The 18,422-nt window shown below is 47.8% G+C and overlaps 1 protein-coding gene across 2 annotated transcripts; it reads right to left on the bottom strand.

Annotated features, from left to right (window-relative positions):
* Positions 1–507: 507 nt before the first annotated feature.
* PRNP (prion protein (Kanno blood group)) lies at positions 508–15,815 on the bottom strand. Of its 2 annotated transcripts, XM_040447607.1 has the most exons (3): positions 15,628–15,779; positions 12,865–12,962; positions 508–2,844 (listed from the first exon to the last, which is right to left on the bottom strand). In XM_040447607.1, the coding sequence occupies exon 3, from the start codon at positions 2,832–2,834 to the stop codon at positions 2,052–2,054; it is 783 nt and encodes a 260-aa protein (XP_040303541.1). In that variant the 5' UTR covers positions 2,835–2,844; positions 12,865–12,962; positions 15,628–15,779; the 3' UTR covers positions 508–2,051. The 2 variants fall into 2 exon arrangements, with proteins under 2 accessions (XP_040303541.1, XP_040303542.1); XM_040447608.1 differs by lacking the exon at positions 12,865–12,962 and having other exon boundaries at positions 15,628–15,815.
* Positions 15,816–18,422: the final 2,607 nt, after the last annotated feature.

The following is an 18,422-nucleotide window of genomic DNA, read 5'->3' as shown; positions in this document are numbered from 1 at the left end:
GAAGCAGTGGCCTTTGTGGACCTGAGGTGTCAAATTTCAGCCCAAAGGGAGGGACTGCCCCTGGGGCTCCCAGGGTCTGGGAGATTTTATGAGCTGAGACTGGGGGTGAGAGGGGTGTGTGTATGGGGGGGGAGGGGCAATCAAGTTGGTACCTGAGAGCCTGTTCAGTTCCAATTTAGTCAAGAAAATCCTCTATTTCAAAATCCAGGACAGAAAAGCAGCTTCCAGAGTGCCAGGACTGTCTTCCTCCGTTGCAATAGTGCCTTTGGCATCTACCCAGTGCCAAGGACACTCAAGACATTTGCAGAAAAAATGAAAAGGTAGCCGGGAGCAGCTGGCATGCGTGCCCGGAGCACAGCTGAGGGCAGGATCGCGAGCGGGTGCAGGGGACACCGGTCACCACAGGGGCGTGGGGACTGCACGAGCCGCTTTGTTCCAGTTCACCCCCACAATGGCCCTGCCAACACAGGGCACAGTGGAGAACATCACTGCCAACACCACAACACGCTCACTTAGCTCCTGTTTAATTCTGGTCCAGATATAGAACATTTATACAACTTTTTATACAGGTGCATGCAAAGTTACAAATATAGAAAATATAAAGTACATGCATATTTCAAAGATCCACCATGGATCTTTATACAAAACTATTCAGTGCACATGTAAGCCTGAGGACCACGCAAAAGGGTTTTCTACGTATTATTTAGTACCTTACAAAAACAGGTGGTACGATAGATCAGATAGATGTTAACTCCTCTAACCCAAATTTCTATGTTGGTCATACACAATATATATATATATAATAACTTTTTTTTTTTTTTACATCAAATACCCGCACAGTGCAAGCCAGTAACATTGCAGGACGGTAATTTACCAGCTAGGTGACAATAATGAATGACCCAGACAATAATTTTACCTTAAATAACAGTAACAGAATTCTTTTTTTCCACTCTGAATGGATGTTTCTGTCATCTGCCACCTAAGGAATTTTTTGGGATGGCCAAACCAGGACTTGACACAATTCTGGCTTTCGACAGTTATGAGACAGCAATGGAGAAATGCGAGCACTTCTTTTGTCTACTAATCATCTTCTTCATTGTGTAATGCTCTGGGAGAATGGTATTTTCACGCTGCGCCTTCGTCTATGTAAAAATGGTTCTGGTTCCCAGGTAAATGACCAAAGATTTGCTCTCAGTGCCCAGAAAGTGGTGCAATTTTTTACTGCCCTACTTCTCTACAGTTTAGGTTGTGAAAGAAAGGAATGCCACGAGTAGGTGCTTTAAACGTCCAAGCCGGGAGCTCGCCTCCAAGGGCACCAAGTGTTGGGCTATTTTTTAGTCTTTTTGTGTTGTTGGTTACGCGCGTTCCCTGTGAAAACCTCGTCTGCCGAGGTCTAGTGCCTCTTGACACGATAGCTGCTGTGTAGCCCACACTGCAAAATGCAAGACTCTGTCCCAGCTCTGTGCAGACACAGGGCACGTGCTCTCTGGCGTGCTGAGCCTGGGCCCAGGAGCTAAGGATCTCTAGTTTTGTTTTTTGAATGAGTATCATGTGGCCACGATACTCAAATTTGGCAGAAATGCTCTCTGAACGGGGAAATGTAGTCAGGTTCTCTTAAAACGGGTGAGGAAAATGTCCCACGTTGCCGTGAAATCACGGCTAAGATGGGGCATTAGTGTACTGAGCTCTAGCTGGGGAAGGAGCCAGAGGTATTCAGGCGAAGGGACTTGAAGGCTGTTTTGAGAATCGATTTCGCCTCAATCAGCCGCACTAGACAAAAAAAGGAGCCCTAGACCAACCAATGATTATTTGTTGTTGTTATTCCCAGCCCAGCACTAGCACTGGCCCATGAAGGACTCAATCCCTCGGGGCTTGAATAAATAGCATCCTGGGTCTGCTCTACATTTCCCGGGGCCATCGGTGCCAAGGGTATTAGCCTATGGGCGACAGAGAAGCAGGAATGAGACACCATCACTACAGGGCTGTAGGTAGACACCCCCTCCCCCGACCCGTAAAAGATGAAGAAGATGGGGAAGACGGCAAGGCCGCCCTCAACCCCCGATCAGGAGGATGAGGAGTGAGAGGAGGAGAATCACGGGAGGCGGGGAGAAGAGGATGGCGCTCGCCCCTCTTTGGTAGTAGGCCTCGGACTCTTTCTGGTACTGGGTGACGCACATCTGCTCCACCACGCGCTCCATTATCTTCATGTCGGTCTCCGTGAAGTTCTCCCCCTTGGTGGTGGTGGTGACCGTGTGCTGCCTGACCGTGATGTTGACGCAGTCGTGCACAAAGTTGTTCTGGTTGCTGTACTGATCCACTGGCCTGTAGTACACTTGGTTGGGGTAGCGGTACATGTTTTCACGGTAGTAACGGTCCTCGTAGTCGTTGCCAAAATGAATGAGGGGCCGGCTCATGGCACTCCCCAGCATGTAGCCGCCGAGGCCCCCCACTACCGCCCCGGCTGCCGCGGCTCCTGCCATGTGCTTCATGTTGGTTTTCGGCTTACTGGGTTTGCCCCACTGACTGTGGGTGCCACCACCTTGACCCCAGCCGCCGCCGGCGTGGGGCTGTCCCCAGCCGCCGCCGGCGTGGGGCTGACCCCAGCCTCCGCCGGCGTGGGGCTGACCCCAGCCGCCGCCGGCGTGGGGCTGACCCCAGCCGCCGCCGCCCTGGGGTGGGTAACGGTTGCCTCCAGGACTGCCCTGCCCCGGGTACCGGCTCCCCCCAGTGTTCCATCCTCCACCAGGCTTCGGCCGCTTCTTGCAGAGGCCCACGTCACTCCATGTGGCCACAAACAGAACCAGGATCCAGCTGCCTATGTGGCCTTTCACCATGACGATGTATCTGCAAAATGAGAAGGGCGTCAGCATCTTACGTTCATGTTGGAACCACTCGGCGCTTGCTGCGTAATGAATGAACGCTCGAGAGCGTCTGCATGTCGGTCACAAAGGCTCTCCACTCCTACCTCTCCTCTGTGGCACTTATGACAAAAGTAATGTCAAATAAAGCGTTAACACAGCTTTGTCCTTCTCTAAGGACAAATTTGTCCTTCAGATCATTTCTGGCTCTGTTTCCTGGAAACCTGATAACGATGGAATGTTAGCAATGTTGCTTATGGTAAAAATAACCCGATTGATAAAGTGCGTCTGGTGGGTCTGCCATAGCTTTGAGCATCCCTAGAGGGGTGATCGCTGTAATCAGGCATGTCCTTGTGGGAACCCTGGGAGCAGTGCCCCTTTGGGGCTGTCACGAGGGACGCCAGATCCTGCAAGGTCTGGGGCTTCTACGTGAAGGGGAACTCTTCACCCACCAATACGGGCCTCATTCCCTTGCACCCAAGGAGTTACTTGTAGGGGCTGGGAGTGGAGGCAAGTCCCTGGCTGCTGTGTGGACTGCTACGAGGATCCTGGTGTGGCCCCTTCTGGAACCTTCTGGGAACTTGGTGTGGCCCCTATGGAAGTCTTGTGAGCTAGGAAGCGCCCCCCCCGCCCCCCGCCAGTTGAGTTTGCAGTAATTAAATGACTTTGAAAACCGCTGGTTCATGTCTTCTTTCATCTGCGGGAATGAATGTCAGCAGGGAGCGAGTCCTGTTTGTTGCTCTCTCCTCGGGACCTGGGGAGGCACCTGGCAGAGCAGGCCCACGATAGGTGTTTGTGCGTGAAGGAATTCATACCCTCACAACGTGTAAGTGCCGGCAAGAATCTCCTCAAAGTAATTCTCAATACAACAGTTTTTGGAAACGGGAAACATGCAGGATCTTGCAAGCCTGCTTGTCCATTCATCTTTTCTTCTATAAAAAGGGCTGCTCAAAGCAGGTCAAAAATGGCCGTGTCCACAAAATTTGCGGATACTCAGTCACTGAATGAGTTTTAGTTCGGCATTTAATGGCTTATGAGTGACTTATTTTCTAATTGTTGGTACAAAAGAAACCGGTCTCACATACAACGACCAGCACAGCTTAGGACTAAACCAGCCAAGTATCCTGGATAATGATTAATGACCCTCTACAGAATGCACGTTCATCAAACTAAAAACCTCCCTTCCGATTAAATACCTTATTTCCCCTGGGTGCTCCGTTCCAAGCGCAGAGATCAAAGGCACACACACACGCAGGGGAAGGAGAACGATGCAGTAAGTAAATGAATTCACATCTTGTTTATGCTTCTACTATCATTACTGAAAATCTCGGTGGCCATAAGTGAATAAAAATATATCTGAAAGTTACAAGCCAAGTTCAACTGCTCAGATCATGCCAGTCAGGACTTTTGGAGGCTCTTCTGGGTAGGGTTAGAGGGGCAGGGTCCTGGGACACGCCGGCTGGCCTTCTCCTGGCACCCTCAGCACGAGTCCCCGGTGCCCAGCCTTCTACAAGCCTGCTCCCCTGGGGTATTCTTCACTTGCACACAGGCTCCAGCTCTCGGCCTCTGTGCTGCCCACACTTCTGCTCACACGCTGCAGGGAACTGAACTAGGGGAGTGTCGCCCCAGTCAACATTTCCCAATTTAATGGAGTTTTATGTCAACAACTACTTTGTTCACCCCAATGAGCCGAACCCAGCCAACACCGTGGAGTTATTCTTGAATTTCCTCTTTCTCACAGGACACGATGATTCTACTAGCAAATCTTATCAGCTCTATACTGAAAATAAATCCTAAATCCCAAAACCACTCACATTTCCCAACACTACTTAGTATCCTGAGTGAAGCATCTACTGCTCCTGGACGGGCTCTTTCAACAGCCTCCAACCAGCCTCCCTGCTTTCCCCAGGCCCCCACTGTGTGTTCTCTACTCAGCAGCCCAGAGCTCACACAACCTTTTAATATGTAGCTCACACCATGCCTCTTCCCTTCCCCCCAAGTGGCACTCCTTCATGCCCAGGGTAAGACCCCAAGTCCTGACCATGCCGGCGGGGCCCCACATGACCTTGCCTCTCTGGCCTCCTCCTGCTCCCCAGACTTAATAAGCACTTTCCCATCTCAGGGCCTTTGCACCTGCTGCTCCCAGGACTGGAAGGTTCTCCCTCCACAGTTACTCATGTGGCTCAAGTTTGCTCTAATGTCACCTCTGCAGGGCTGCCCATGCCACTCTACCTAAGCCAGCACCCTGCATCCTATCCCCTTATCCTGCTTCATTTTTTGGGGGGGGGGGGGGGACCGGGGGGAGGAAGAGAGAAAGAAAGAGAGAGAGAAAGAGATAGAATCCCAAGCAGGTGCCATGCTCATCACAGAGCTTGATGTAGGGCTCAGTCTCATGACCACGAGATCATGACCTGAGCCGAAATCAAATGTCAGACCCTCAACGGACTGAGCCGCCCAGGCACCCCTCCTGCTTCATTTTTCTCCAGAGCAGGGATGCTTACTTGACATCTACGATTTATTATTTGCTTCCTATTCACCTTCTCCACGGGAGTGCAGGCCACCCCAGGACGGGAGTTTTGTTTTGTTCACAGCTGGGCCCCAGGTGCGTAAACACAGTGCCTGGCTTACACAATAAATGCTGAGTGAATGGAGGAGTGTGAACATATCTGTTATAAAGCATAAGAAATAACCAAACTAAAAATCAAATTGTTACAAGAGTGAACCATATTTATGAATTTTCACAACACTCTTTCCTGCAATGGCCGGCTGTCTAACAACTACGATCCACTTATCTAAAGGTTGACCTCACGTGCCATCTGGACTCCGGCTGGATGGCGATGTTACCTGATATGGTTGAGGCAGCTGGAAAAGCAGGTAGCAAGGGAAGTAGCACCGAGACTGGCTTTGAACATGCCCTGCCCAAGGCTGTAAGAGTCCCAGCTCTATAAGCGCGTGCAGGTACGTGAGCAGACGGTGACATCACATAGTAAAGGTGGCACAGAGAGGGACTCGGTCCTCGGGAGGCTGGGCACGGGACGTGGAAGGGCCACAGAGCATTCAGAGTGGAGACGGGCAGTGAGAGTGTCAGCAGGACTGGGGGCTGCAGGTGGCTTCATCGAAGTGGGGCCTTCATGTGCAGCAGAGAGGCAGGCGGGGTCAGGCAGGAAAGGGCCTCACCAGCAAGCTGAGCAGACACCCCCACTGCCCTGGGACAGTCTACACCCGTTGTTCCTGGTGCTAATATTAAGAGCGCCCCTTTCATTCTCAAGAGTGTCCCAGTATGTTAACACAGGCAGCCTAATTATAAGGCACATTAAGTAGTCTGGACTTGATCCTGAAAGTACTAAGGAGCCAGTGATGAGTTCTGGGTTCTCCCTGAGAAAGAACATTGTGGAGAATGGACTGGGGACTGTGTGTGTGTGTGTGTGTGTGTGTGTGTGTGGACACAGGGAAACTAGTTTCAAGGCTACTGCAGTGATTGAGGTAAAAGATGGCGGCCTTGACAGGGAAGGAGATGGTCTCCTTCCATGGATGGTGTGCATTAGAAGGCAGCTTCTGGAGGACTTGGTGTTTGTTGTAGAGGATGGGAGCCTGGAAGAGTCGAAGTGGCACCCAGGCTTGTGGACTGGACAACTGCATGGACAGAACACAGAAGTGTGGGGCAGGTCTCGGGGGAGGTAAATGAGGGGCTTGGCTTTAGCAACACTCTCACCAAGCTGTGTGTGCCATGGCACGCATTGCTGCCCAGTACTTTATTAAAGCCAAATACTGGATAAACTAGGCTAATCACAGAATATCTGAGGACAAGACCATCTGGAGATGAGGATCAGTTGAGAACAACAAAAGCAACATTTAGTTATGAAAAGTTATTAAAAATAACAGCTACAGTTTGAAGTATAGAACCATTTCTAAAGGTAAGTGGGACTCAAAACTTACAGAAGACCTTGGAGAGTTTCTTTCTGTTTGCGATAAAATTGGGAAGATCTTCTATTATTTAATGCAAACCTCTCACTCTACAAATTAGGCTACCAAGATTCAGAGAAGTCAGGTGACAATAGCCATGATTACAGTGCCGGTTAGTAAAATCGCGGGGGATGGAGATTGGGATTCTGAGTCCCTGGCTGTGCTAGGACACTATTCCTATAAGATACTCTCTGTGAACGGTCAGGTTGTAGCCCAATCCTCTGGTACATTTCAAGACATTAAGTATATCAAAGGTCAACAGCTCTTTATCACTTTAAAAAAATACTCTTAGCAGACTAGGAATAGGAGGAAACTCCCCTAACCTGATAAACGTTATATAACAAAACCAGTAAACACACTTAGCGGATAGCCTCTGAAGGCACTCCTGTCCGAGATCAAAAATAAGACAAGGACGTCCATCATCACAGTACTGAAGGTCCCGTTCAATGCCACATGCAGAGACAAAGAAGTAGCCAGGGCAAGAAATGCAAGGACAGAGCCAGCTGTCGTTATTTGCAGTTAAGGTGATCACACAACAGAAAACCCAACAGACTCATCAGAAATGACACGAGACCCAGTTCTAGAGTTCAGCAAGGCTGTGGGATACAAGACTGGCCTAGAAAAATCAACAGCATTTCTCTACACCAGCAAGAATCGAATAGAAAAAAAAAAATCACAGTAGCGAAACCAAACTGTAAAATTTCCAGGAACGGGTTTAACTGAGAAAAAATAAGACCGGGGAAACAATTTTTTAACTCCAATAAAGAACACTGACGATGATCTGTAAAAATGGAAAGGTATTCATGGCTTTGACTGGGATGACTCAGTATTAGAAAGATATCTGTCAATGAGGCCCCCCCGGGGGGGGGGAGGGGGGGGTTCAACCAAATGACAATCAAAGTCTACCTGGATTTTTTGAGGAGTTCAATAAGCTTACAAGGTGAAGGAATGTCCATGAATAGCAAACTCCACCTTAAAAAGGAACAGAGGAATCTACTGCATCAGATATAAATCCTACTACAGAGCCATAGCAGTAGAGACCGCACAGTAGAAGTCTAGGAAGAAACCAATAGACCAACGCGAGTAGAAGATAAACCCTTGAATACATACTTTAGCAGGGACTTGATATACAATAAAGCAGGTACCACAAATCATTGGAGAAAGGAAGGTTGTTTAGCAGGTGCTTCTGGAAAACCGAAGAAAAAATAAAACTGGATCCCTAACGCCACATGCAAGAGCAGACTCTAGATGGAATACAGACCCAGCTGTGAAAGGTAAAAGTAGGTCATTAGAAGAAGACACAGGGGCGCCTGGGTGGCTCAGTCGGTTAAGTGTAGGACTTTGGCTCAGGTCATGATCTCGCGGTCCGTGAATTCAAGTGCGGGAAGCCTGCTTGGGATTCTCTCTCTCTCTCTCTCTCTCTCTCTCTCTGCTCCTCCCCTACTTGCTCTCTCTCTCTCAAAGTAAATAAACTTAAAAAAAAAATAAAAGAAGAAGAAAATACAGGTGTATGTCTATGTGACCTGGAGGAGGAGTAGGGAAAGGACTTTTCATTTTTTTAAATTTTATTTTAGAAAGAGACAGAGACATGGGGGGTGGGAGGGTGGGTGATGGGTATTGAGGAGGGCACCTTTTGGGATGAGCACTGGGTGTTGTATGGAAACCAATTTGACAATAAATTTCATATATTGAAAAAAAAAAGAAAAAAAGAAAGAGACAGAAACAAAGCATGAGCAGGGAAGGGGCGGAGGCAGAAGGAAACACTGAATCTTAAGCAGCTCCAGGTTCTGGGGCTCGAACTCATGAACCGTGAGAGCAAAGCCAGAGTCAGACACCCAACTGACTGAGCCACCCAGGTGCCCCAAGGAAGGACTTTTTAAACAAAAAGCACACACCAAGAATAAGAATCTTATGACATGAAAGTTAAGGATTCTTGTTTAATGCTATGAAGAACACTACAGACAAAATTAAGAGAAGGAGTACATAATGGTAAAAAAAAATATTTTTAGTATTTAAGACCAACAGAGTCTAGAACATTTCTAGAACTGACAAGGAATCCTTGCAAAGCAGTAAGAGACAGTAATTCCAACAGACAACAGGGCCACAAGATATAAAAACTGATCATTTATAAAAGAGGGAAAGCCAAAAGGGCATGAAAAGATATTCAAAATCATTAAGAATCAGATAAAATGGGACCAAAAAAAAAAAAAAAAAAAAGTCACTTACACTTGACACTCTAGCCGAAAAGAAAAAAATTACCAAACCAAACCAAAACCACAAGAGAGTTGGATGATGCCAAGAAGGCAGAGATGTGGGAATAAAGGAACCCATGTGACTGTCAAAGGTGTGGGTGGTTTAACTGAACAGAAAGAATGAAAATAAATTAAATGATTATTCAATTCAAAAAAGAAGAAAACAGAAAATTTCAAAATACATCATAGTTATAAAGAAATAAGAGATGAAACTAGAACTTAATAAATAAAACCCAGAAAAATAAGGTTTTTTCTTTTTTTTTTCTTTCCTTCTTTCCTTCTTTCCTTCCTTCCTTCCTTCCTTCCTTCCTTCCTTCCTTCCTTCCTTCTTTTGATAGAGAGGGCGCAAGTGAGCAAGGGACAGAGAGAGAGTAAGAGAGAGAGGAAGAGAGAGAGAGGAAGAGAGACAGAGAATCCGATGACAGACAGTCCCATGAGGGGCAGAGAGGGAGAGAGATGGCGCAAGTGAACAAGGGACAGAGAGGGAGAGAGACAGAGAATCCTGTAAGGGACAGTCCCATGAGGAGCAGAGAGAGAGAAACTGGGAGGAAAGAAGGGAGGGAGAACGAGAAAGAGAGAGAGAGGAGCAGGGCTCACTGGAAACAAGGCTCGAACTTCTGAACAGTGAGGTCACTGCTTGAGTCAGATGCTCAACCAACTGAACCACTCAGGTGCCCCAAGGAATTTCTAAATAAAATCGAATGACTTGAAAACGTAATACAAACACAAGCACACATCACTACACAGAGCCACATGGGGAATGGGAAAGGCAAAATAACCTTAGAAAAGGAAGCCTTTAGGGGCACCTGGGTGGCTCAATCGGTTAAGCGGTTAAGCGTCTGACTTCGGCTCAGGTCATGATCTCGCGGTTTGTGGGTTGGAGCCCCGCACTGGGCTTCATGCTGACAGCTCAGAGCCTGAAGCTGCTTTGGATTCTGTGTCTCCCTCTCTCTCTGCCCCTCCCTACTCAAGTTCTCTCTCTCTCTCTGTCTCTCAAAAATAAAGAAACATTGAAAAAAAATTAAAAAAAAAAAGGGAAGGCTTCAAAAGAGTAACAGCCTTCTGTGTGTAGCTGTGTTCCATGAATTAAAATCTGTGGGATGGACTGCCTTTCTGTTAAAATATAAATTACAAATACTGACTTTAGAATTAATTCAGCCAACAAACATTTGCGGAATAACTAGTATGGGCCAGTTTTTAAATAAATAGAAATTTTGAACAAACCACTAACCATAAGAGAAATGAAAGAAAAAGTTGTGAAAAATTATATAGTATAATGTAATATTTACAATACAACTCATTGATTCGTTTAACAAATATTTTTTTAAGTTTATTTATTTTGAGAGCGAGAGGAAGAGAGGGAGGGAGAGAGGGAGAGAGGGAGAGAGGGAGAGAGAGAGATCGGGGGAAGGGCAGAGAGAGACGGGGGGGGGGGGGGGGAGAGAATCAGAGAATCCCAACACGGGGCTCAATCTCACCAACCGTGAGATCATGACCTGAGCCGAAATTAAGAGGTGAACACTTAATCCGACTGGGCTACCCAGGCACCCCTCGTTCAACAAATATTTCAGTGCCTTCTAAGGTCCCAGCATTGTGTTAGTTGCTGGAGACACAATGGCGAGTAAGATATTTAGCTTGGTGGGTGATGTCATCTAGTGAAATGGGCAAAACTGGTGGGGAGTCCTGCTTGGAGAGAAACCGAGAGCTGTGGTTTGGACATGTTAACTTGGCAACATCTATGAGATGTTCAATTTAGGCAACTGTTTTAAGAACCTGGAGCCCAGCAGAGAGAACGGTTAGAGTGTCTTTACCTGAGCAACAGCGTCTAGAGCCAAGGGCTGATAAAGGGCCGAGACTGAAACCCCAGCACTTCCAGGGTAGGGCTCACGCCCTTAGTCACCAGCCTCCACCAATATGGGTGCCAAAATCCAGCAGAAAATACCGCCAAACTGATTTTGGCAGTTAGTAAAAGAAGAATACACTGTGACCAATAAGGATTATTTTAGGAATGCGAGGATGGCTCAAAATCAGTAAATCTATTAATAGGTTAAAGAAATAAAACTGTAAGATTCTCCGCAGATACTGAAAGTTTTCAATTAAAATCAACCACCAGGGGCGCCTGGGTGGCTCAGTCGGTTAAGCGTCCGACTTCAGCTCAGGTCACTATCTCTCCGTTTGTGAGTTTGAGCCCTGCGTCGGGCTCTGTACTGACAGCTCAGAGCCTGGAACCTACTTCGGATTCTGTGTCTCCGTCTCTCTCTGCCCCTCTCCCACTTGTGCTCTGTCTCTGTCTATCAAAAATAAATAAAATGTAAAAAAAAAAAAAAATCAACCTCCATTCTTATTTTTAAAAAGGCGGGGTTGGGGGTGGGGTGGGGCTGGGGGTGGTGCCTGGGTGGCTCAGTCAGGTTAAGTGTCTGACTCTTGATTTCAGTTCAGGTCAGGTCATGATCGCAAGGTTTGTGCGATCGAGCCCCATGCTGGGCTTTTTGCTGACCGCATGGAGCCTGCTTGGGATTCTCTTTCTCCCTCTCTGTCCCTCTGCCCACTCTCAAAATAAATAAATAAATAAGTAAACAAACAAATAAACAAGCATTAAAATAAATAAGAGCATGTGGCCTTGGTGCATGAGCACACGGCAAAGCAATGGAACTCGAGAGAAGGCATGTAAAAGATCCATGAATTACCCCATTTATACACAGGGATACGAGAGTCAGAGCTGGTAGGAACTAGCCTAATGGTCATGTGCCAGGGGCCAAACTTCTAATACTTAGAACGTGTTATACCTTGAAACTTAACTGGCTAAATTGGGAAGTGGCACCAAACAGCTTCCCCCACCCCCAAAGTCCCCGGGGAAATTCCTCATCTTACCAGGGCAAAGTAGAACCTCGTCCTATTTTCATCTTTTTGAGGTCACTGCCCCTTAAAGAATCTGACGCAAACTCGACAAGATTTTGCAAAAACACTTTGGGATGTGGGGTTTCAGGGGTACCTGAGGCCCAGGCCTGGACTGAACAGGACCCCCAACCCGGTCTATCACCAGAACTGCCTGAAACGCTTTTCGAAAGCAACACTTCAGGTGCCTATCCCAGGCTCGGAGCCTGTGAGTGTCTAGCAATGGGATTTGGGGATTTATAGAAGCTACCCAGGAAACTGCACTCCCAACCAGGCTTCAGAGCTAGGTCCTCAGGAGCACAACGCTGAACTACATTTATAATGCTTTTCGTGAAGGGGCACGCTTCCCCTGGCAGTGATCTCACACACACAGTTTAACAGCATTAAGTACAACACAGCTGAAGAAAAAAGGATTAACAAACCGGAAAAAAATAAAATGCTCCCAACTGTAAGTCCTGCTACCCACACTATTCGCTGAGGATTATTTTCCAGTGCAGCACAGTCACTGGGTGAGATGCAGGGGCAATCTGAATGTTTAATACAAAGCAGTTCACAGCTGCTACAGGTGCCTTAGAAGAGAAAGTAAGATCTGAAAGGGAGAATGGAATTTTTTTTTTTTTTTTTAAATCTTTATTCATTTTTGAGAGACAGAGTGTGAGCAGGGCACGGGTCAGAGAGAGCGAGATACAGAATCGGAAGCAGGCTCCGGGCTCCGAGCTGTCAGCACAGAGCCCGATGCGGGGCTCGAACTCACAGACCGTGAGATCATGACCTGAGCTGAAGTTAGACGCCCAACCGACTGAGCCACCCAGGCACCCCATCCAGACCCTTATTTTCTATGACAGTTGGACACTTTCAACCTTCAGAAGGCCAAAGAGATTCCACAGGGTACATACGTCTGTCGTGGCTCAGCTGAGTTGGGATTGTGCCTCGGAGAAGACCGGCTGCTTCGGCTTGGCTAAAGTTATTCAGTTTTCAAATATATTCGGGAGTCCTTAAAAACAACAAAAAAGAAAAAACTAGAATTGATAAATAAATCTAAGAACTGATTCCTTAAAAGAAAAACCTAATATATATATTACTAAACTAATAAATCTACTCAAGAAAAAAAAAATGAGACAATATTTGAAAAAAAAAAGAATGAGATCATTTTAAAAAGTAGCAAACAGGGGCGCCCGGGTGGCTTAGTCAGTTAAGCGTCCGCCTTCAGCTCAGGTCATGATCTCGTGGTTAGAGAGTTCGAGCACCACATCCGGCTCTGGGCTGACAGCTCAGAGCCTGGAGTCGGCTCTGGATTCTGTGTCTCCCTCTCTCTCTGCCCTTCCCCCACTCGCACTCTTTCTCTCTCTCTCAAAAGTAAATAAACATTAAAAAAATAAAAATAAAAAAGCAGCAAACAGGACACAGCTTTCCCTCCTTCACACACAGAAAGCTGTGGGTCTGTATCATTTTATATATTGAGACATATGTGACCCATTTAAAAACCGTATTATTTAGTAAAAGCAAATACTAACAAAAAAGAACATTAAAATCACCTCTAACTTCTATTAAAATGTCCATTTTTTGGTGCTTTTACTTTCAGATTTTCCACATATGCATTCACATTTGAGTAGTTTTGAAACCTGCATTTTGACTTGTCAGTTTCCCCCATATATCAGAGGCTCCAAAATCATGACTTTTGATGGTTACACAATGCTCCTTCCAGTTAATGTGCCATGATTTTCTGAGCTACTGCCCTGCTATTGTTTCCCAGTTGGTTCTAATTTTAGATCATTCTGCACCAATATGTGCCTGCATCTGGCTTTTTTTCTTTTGTTTGCTTGTTTCTTCCATTGCAGGTAAATTCCCAGCAATAGGGTTTCTGGGTCACCATTTTAACTTCTTCATGGAAGCACTGCCAGATTGTTTTACAAAAAGTCTGCAATAATTCAGGACACCCAGAGGGGTGTGACTAGGAAAAGAATAAAGGTATATCACATAAATTTCACATAAGTTTCACAAAAAATTAATCTTGGCAACAAACTCCGATGCAGGTATCATTTCCTCTATCATTTCTTCTATTTTATGAATGGACTAGAGGAGGATTATGACATTAGGTGACCCTCCAAAGTCAGGAAGTCAGGGCCATCTTTCTAACTCCAAAGCCCCGCCACACCTTCGGAAAACTGAATATTCAAGTTTCATGGCAGTTTCCTTTCTTTCTTTTTTTTATTTTTAAGTAATCTCTATATACCCAAGGTGGGGTTCCAACTCACAACCCCAAGATCAAGAGTCACATCATGTACAGACTGAGCCAGCTAGGGGCCCCCTCATGGCAACTTTCTTCTAGGGGTTACTGTAACTATTACCGTTTTTTGGTTTTGTTCATTTAATAGATGTAAAATGATAATCCAGACTTCCTTTACTTTGCATTTTATTGTGTAAATCGCTCATCATTTCGCCATTTTTCTATGATAATCTTGACATTTTCCTCTCACAAATATGAAAACCGTGTCAGATACAAAACACCCCCTAGCCCTCTGTTTTCCTTCCCTTTCCAGCTGGTTCTTTTTAAGAGCTCCCCGGTGGTCATGGAAGTTAAACTGTTCCCTATTGGTGATTTTTCGCTTTCTCCTTGAAGTCTGAGAGAGTTCTTCATTTTTCCAGAGGTCTGACCTTTTTATTCAATTTTCTGTTTCCATTTTTTTGGTAATTTGATTTGTAAACACCTTAATCCTATTCCACCTGGAGTTTTTTCGCCAGGAAAAGGGAAACATCTCAGATGTTCAGCATGTGGGGAAGTGTTTATTAAACCGTGATGCTCTGAATGGAAGAAAAATACGCAACCATGACGATAGTCACGATCAAGGCAGGAGCCGTGTGTCCCCGGCCACCTGGCACACCAGGCCTCGAGACCGGAGAGCCGGGCCACCCCAGGCCCCACCCCGCTGAGGGCCCCGCCCACGCCCACCCGCTCGGCCCACGCTCTACCGAGGGCTGGACTGGTGAGGCAGCCTCTCGGGGGGACCTCGCCGGCGAAGGGGGCCCCCAGGCGCCCGGACTCCCCTCCCGCCGAGGCCCTGGCTCCGGGCTGGCGCCCGCTCCCCACCCCCACTCCGCGCACCCTGGGGCGTCGGGTGGGGCCGGGCCCGGAGAAGGGCGTCCCCGGCCTCTGCCTGCCGGCGGGGAGGACGACCAAACGGCGAGCAGCCCGGAGCCCCGCGACCCCCCGGCGGCTCTGCCCGGAGCCGCTGGCGGGCCTTCTTGGGTTCCCCGGGCGCGTTTGCGCGAGGTGATCGCCACCACCTCGCCGGACTTTCGGCCCCTCGGGCCGCGAACACGCTCGGGGCAGGACTAGACACCGTAGCATATCGTCATCCCTCCCCAAGGGGCCAGGCCGGCCGCGTCCGCGTCCGCCGCCCCCAGCCAGAACCAGGAAAGCGAAACCAGGCGTTTTCGTCACCCGAAAACCCACGAGCACCCTGGGGCAGGCCGGACGCGCCCCGCGCCCGCAGGGAAGCCCCCTTCTCCTCACGGTCAAGGTCTGCCCCCGCCCCCCAAAGCCCCGGGGTCTGACCCCCGGGGTCCGCGGGGGCCCCCCCCCCCCCCGCCTCCCGCCGGTGCTCCGGACCCCGTCCCCTCCCCGCGCTGGGAGTCGACCAGGCGACCGGTCTGTTTACCTGCCTCGGTAGCACAGGAGAAGCTCTCCGCGCCGCGGCTGTCAGCGACTGGCGCGGAGGCTGGCGAAGCGCACCGCCCAGGACGACGGCAGGGGGCGGGGAAGGGGGCGGCGCGTGCACCAATGACCACGCGGTCTCAGGCGCGCTCCCGTGCGCCGCGGGCGGGCGGCGGGGGTTTACTCCCGGAGGTGGGGACCTGCCAAGGGCTCCCGGGCGTCTGAGTCTCCCTGAAAGGCGTGTTGGGATTCGCTTAAACGCTTGCACCGGCTGATGCCACCTCCCGGTGTCATCATTCCCTGACGTTGCTCATTGACTGTAAAAATCATCTTTAAAAAGAAATTCGGCCCGAAGCCCCAACTCCCCCGTTACATAATGGAGAGAATGAGACGTTAGGGAATGAGAAAGCAATTTCTGGAACTTTGGTAGCCAGGAATTTCTAGAGAGGAAAAATTTTTTGCCCAGTTTTATGAATTTTCGCATAAATTCTTAAGATTTGAGGCCTAGGAAGAACATTGGCCATCACTGGTTCTTTGATTTACTCAGTTTCTGTTCCTTATTTTATGCAAGAGAGGTGATTTAGATTGTGACACGCACAGGGAAAAATGCACTCCATTTAATAGGTCCACTCACATCACCTGTGGTAAACAGACGCGTTCTGTTTATTATTATTCCTGTTCGCATTATTCCTGCTAAGAAATTAGGTAGAGATTTGTCTCATGTAAAAGATGGTCAGGGATGAAGTGATAGAAGGATGGGAGTTAAGGTTTGGGGAACCATCTAAATTATAACCCCGAACTGGGTCACTTTTAAAGTGAAATGGGCACCAGTATTCATTAAGCAGGTCAGTGGGCATAAACCAAGACTGCTGGGAAAAATGGGACATCTAGTCCCCTTTTTATGGGCAAGAGGCCCCACTAAGTTTGTAAGAAAGGAGGTTATAAACTGAGACACCCATTGGAAACAGGGTTTGGATTACATACCCCTACCCCAGGGTGGATCACTTAAGTGGGAGGGGACAAGTGGGCAGGAAGGGGAGAAGTCAGAGACTACAGGGATGTGGAACAGTGCCTGGTGATGTTTATGTGAATGAGTGTGAGAGGCCTGAGAAAATGGAAACTTAAAAGCTTAAGTTATGGGAAACTGAAACCTAACCAAGCTTAACCAGCTTGTTCCGCTTCTGTACAATTGCTTGGCGCGCCCATGTATTCCTGATCAATCATTATTGCCTGGCACATCCGTATATTCTTGATCAACCGTTGTTACTTGGCACATCCGTGTACTCCTGATCAATCATTGTTGCTTGGCACATCCGTGTATTCCTGATCAATCATTGTGATACCCGTACCCCCGGTTGTGGTCTGACCTAAAGGCAGGAACCAATCGAATACTGTTAAGTGTCCAACTTTAAACACCAACCAATCGCAGCTCTGTAACTGTGGAAAATTCCTGATTTCCCCATGAATTGTTTGTACCTGTCTATAAAAGGGGTGTAAAAACCTCTCTCAGGGCCTCTTGGCGTCACCGGCAACGGGGGCGCAGAGGTCCAGGTTCGAACCTGCAATAAATGACCCTTGCTGCTTAGCTTTGACTCTGGACTCTGGTGGTTTGTTTTTGGGGGTCTCTTAGACTCTGGGCGTTTCAAGTGATGTTTATGTGAATGTGGGAGGTAAGTTGAAAGGTCACCTGGGATGGGAAATGATAGGTCTGGAAAACATGGATGGCCATCCCTTGGGATGATTCAGTAACAGAGAACTGGACTTTGGCCAGTTAGAAAGGAACATTAGGCAAAAATGCTATGGCCATTTTCTATCCATCCAGTCTTACATAATGATTAGGACGACAGTACTTTTAGAGCCTTAGCTTCTTCCTTTGGAGATGGCTTATTGCCAGGTAGACTGGGAGCAGTGAGGCATCTCTCTGAGTCATAGCTGGGCTGGAGCCTGGAGTGAGGTGACCAGATCAGACTGGGCAAGGGGCTGGCTTCCCCCTGGCAGGAGGGACTCTGGAAAGCTTGGTTAGAAGACCCTAAAACTCGGTTGTTGTTTTTTTTTTCCTCCAAAGAATCCTGTCTGCTGGCCACATGCTCTCCCAGCAAGAAAGGGCTCAAAGGCAGAGGATTTCTTAAGGGGATTAGGGAACCAAAAGCAATTGCCCTATGTCCTATTCTGGCTATAATTGCTATGTAGCAACCACCCATAAAACTTAGTGGTTTAAAACAACCACCAGTTTCTTATGCCCATGGATGCTTGTTGGCCAAGGAGGTGAACAGGCACAGTGGGGACTTGGCTTCTCCCATGATGTCTGGGGCCATTGTAGACTCAAAGTCTCAGGGAGACTTGATACCTGGAGGTTGGAATCACTGAAAGGCTCTTTCACTTGCATGGCTGGCACAGGAGCGAAAGACTGGAAAATCAGGTGTGCTTATCAGAATGCCTATGCATGGCTTCTCCACATGGCCTGGCTTCCCCCCAGCATACTGGTCTCAGGTTTGAAAGAATTCTTACATGGCTTCTTAGGACATGAGAGTTCCAGTGATGGCATGGAACCTGACTTGCAGCTTTCAACCTAGTCTTGGAAATCACGTAACCTCGCTTCCACGGTACCCTATCGACTAAAGTAGTCACAGGTCCATCCAGATTCAAGGGGAGGGGACATAGACCCCCTTGGGAGTATGGAGGAGGACTAGCAAAGAATTTGTGGCCATTTTTTTTTCATAGTTCAATACATTTTAATATCTGATTTTTCTTTCCAAAGGCAATGTTTGCCAATTGGGCAGTTGTCTTTATATATATATA

This window comes from Herpailurus yagouaroundi, unplaced genomic scaffold (genome assembly GCF_014898765.1).
Source record: "Herpailurus yagouaroundi ecotype Mexico unplaced genomic scaffold, PumYag 196, whole genome shotgun sequence".
In the NCBI taxonomy this organism is placed as follows: domain Eukaryota; kingdom Metazoa; phylum Chordata; class Mammalia; order Carnivora; family Felidae; genus Herpailurus; species Herpailurus yagouaroundi.
Note: the sequence above shows the minus strand (reverse complement) of the source record. Positions and strands in the feature narration are given on the sequence as shown.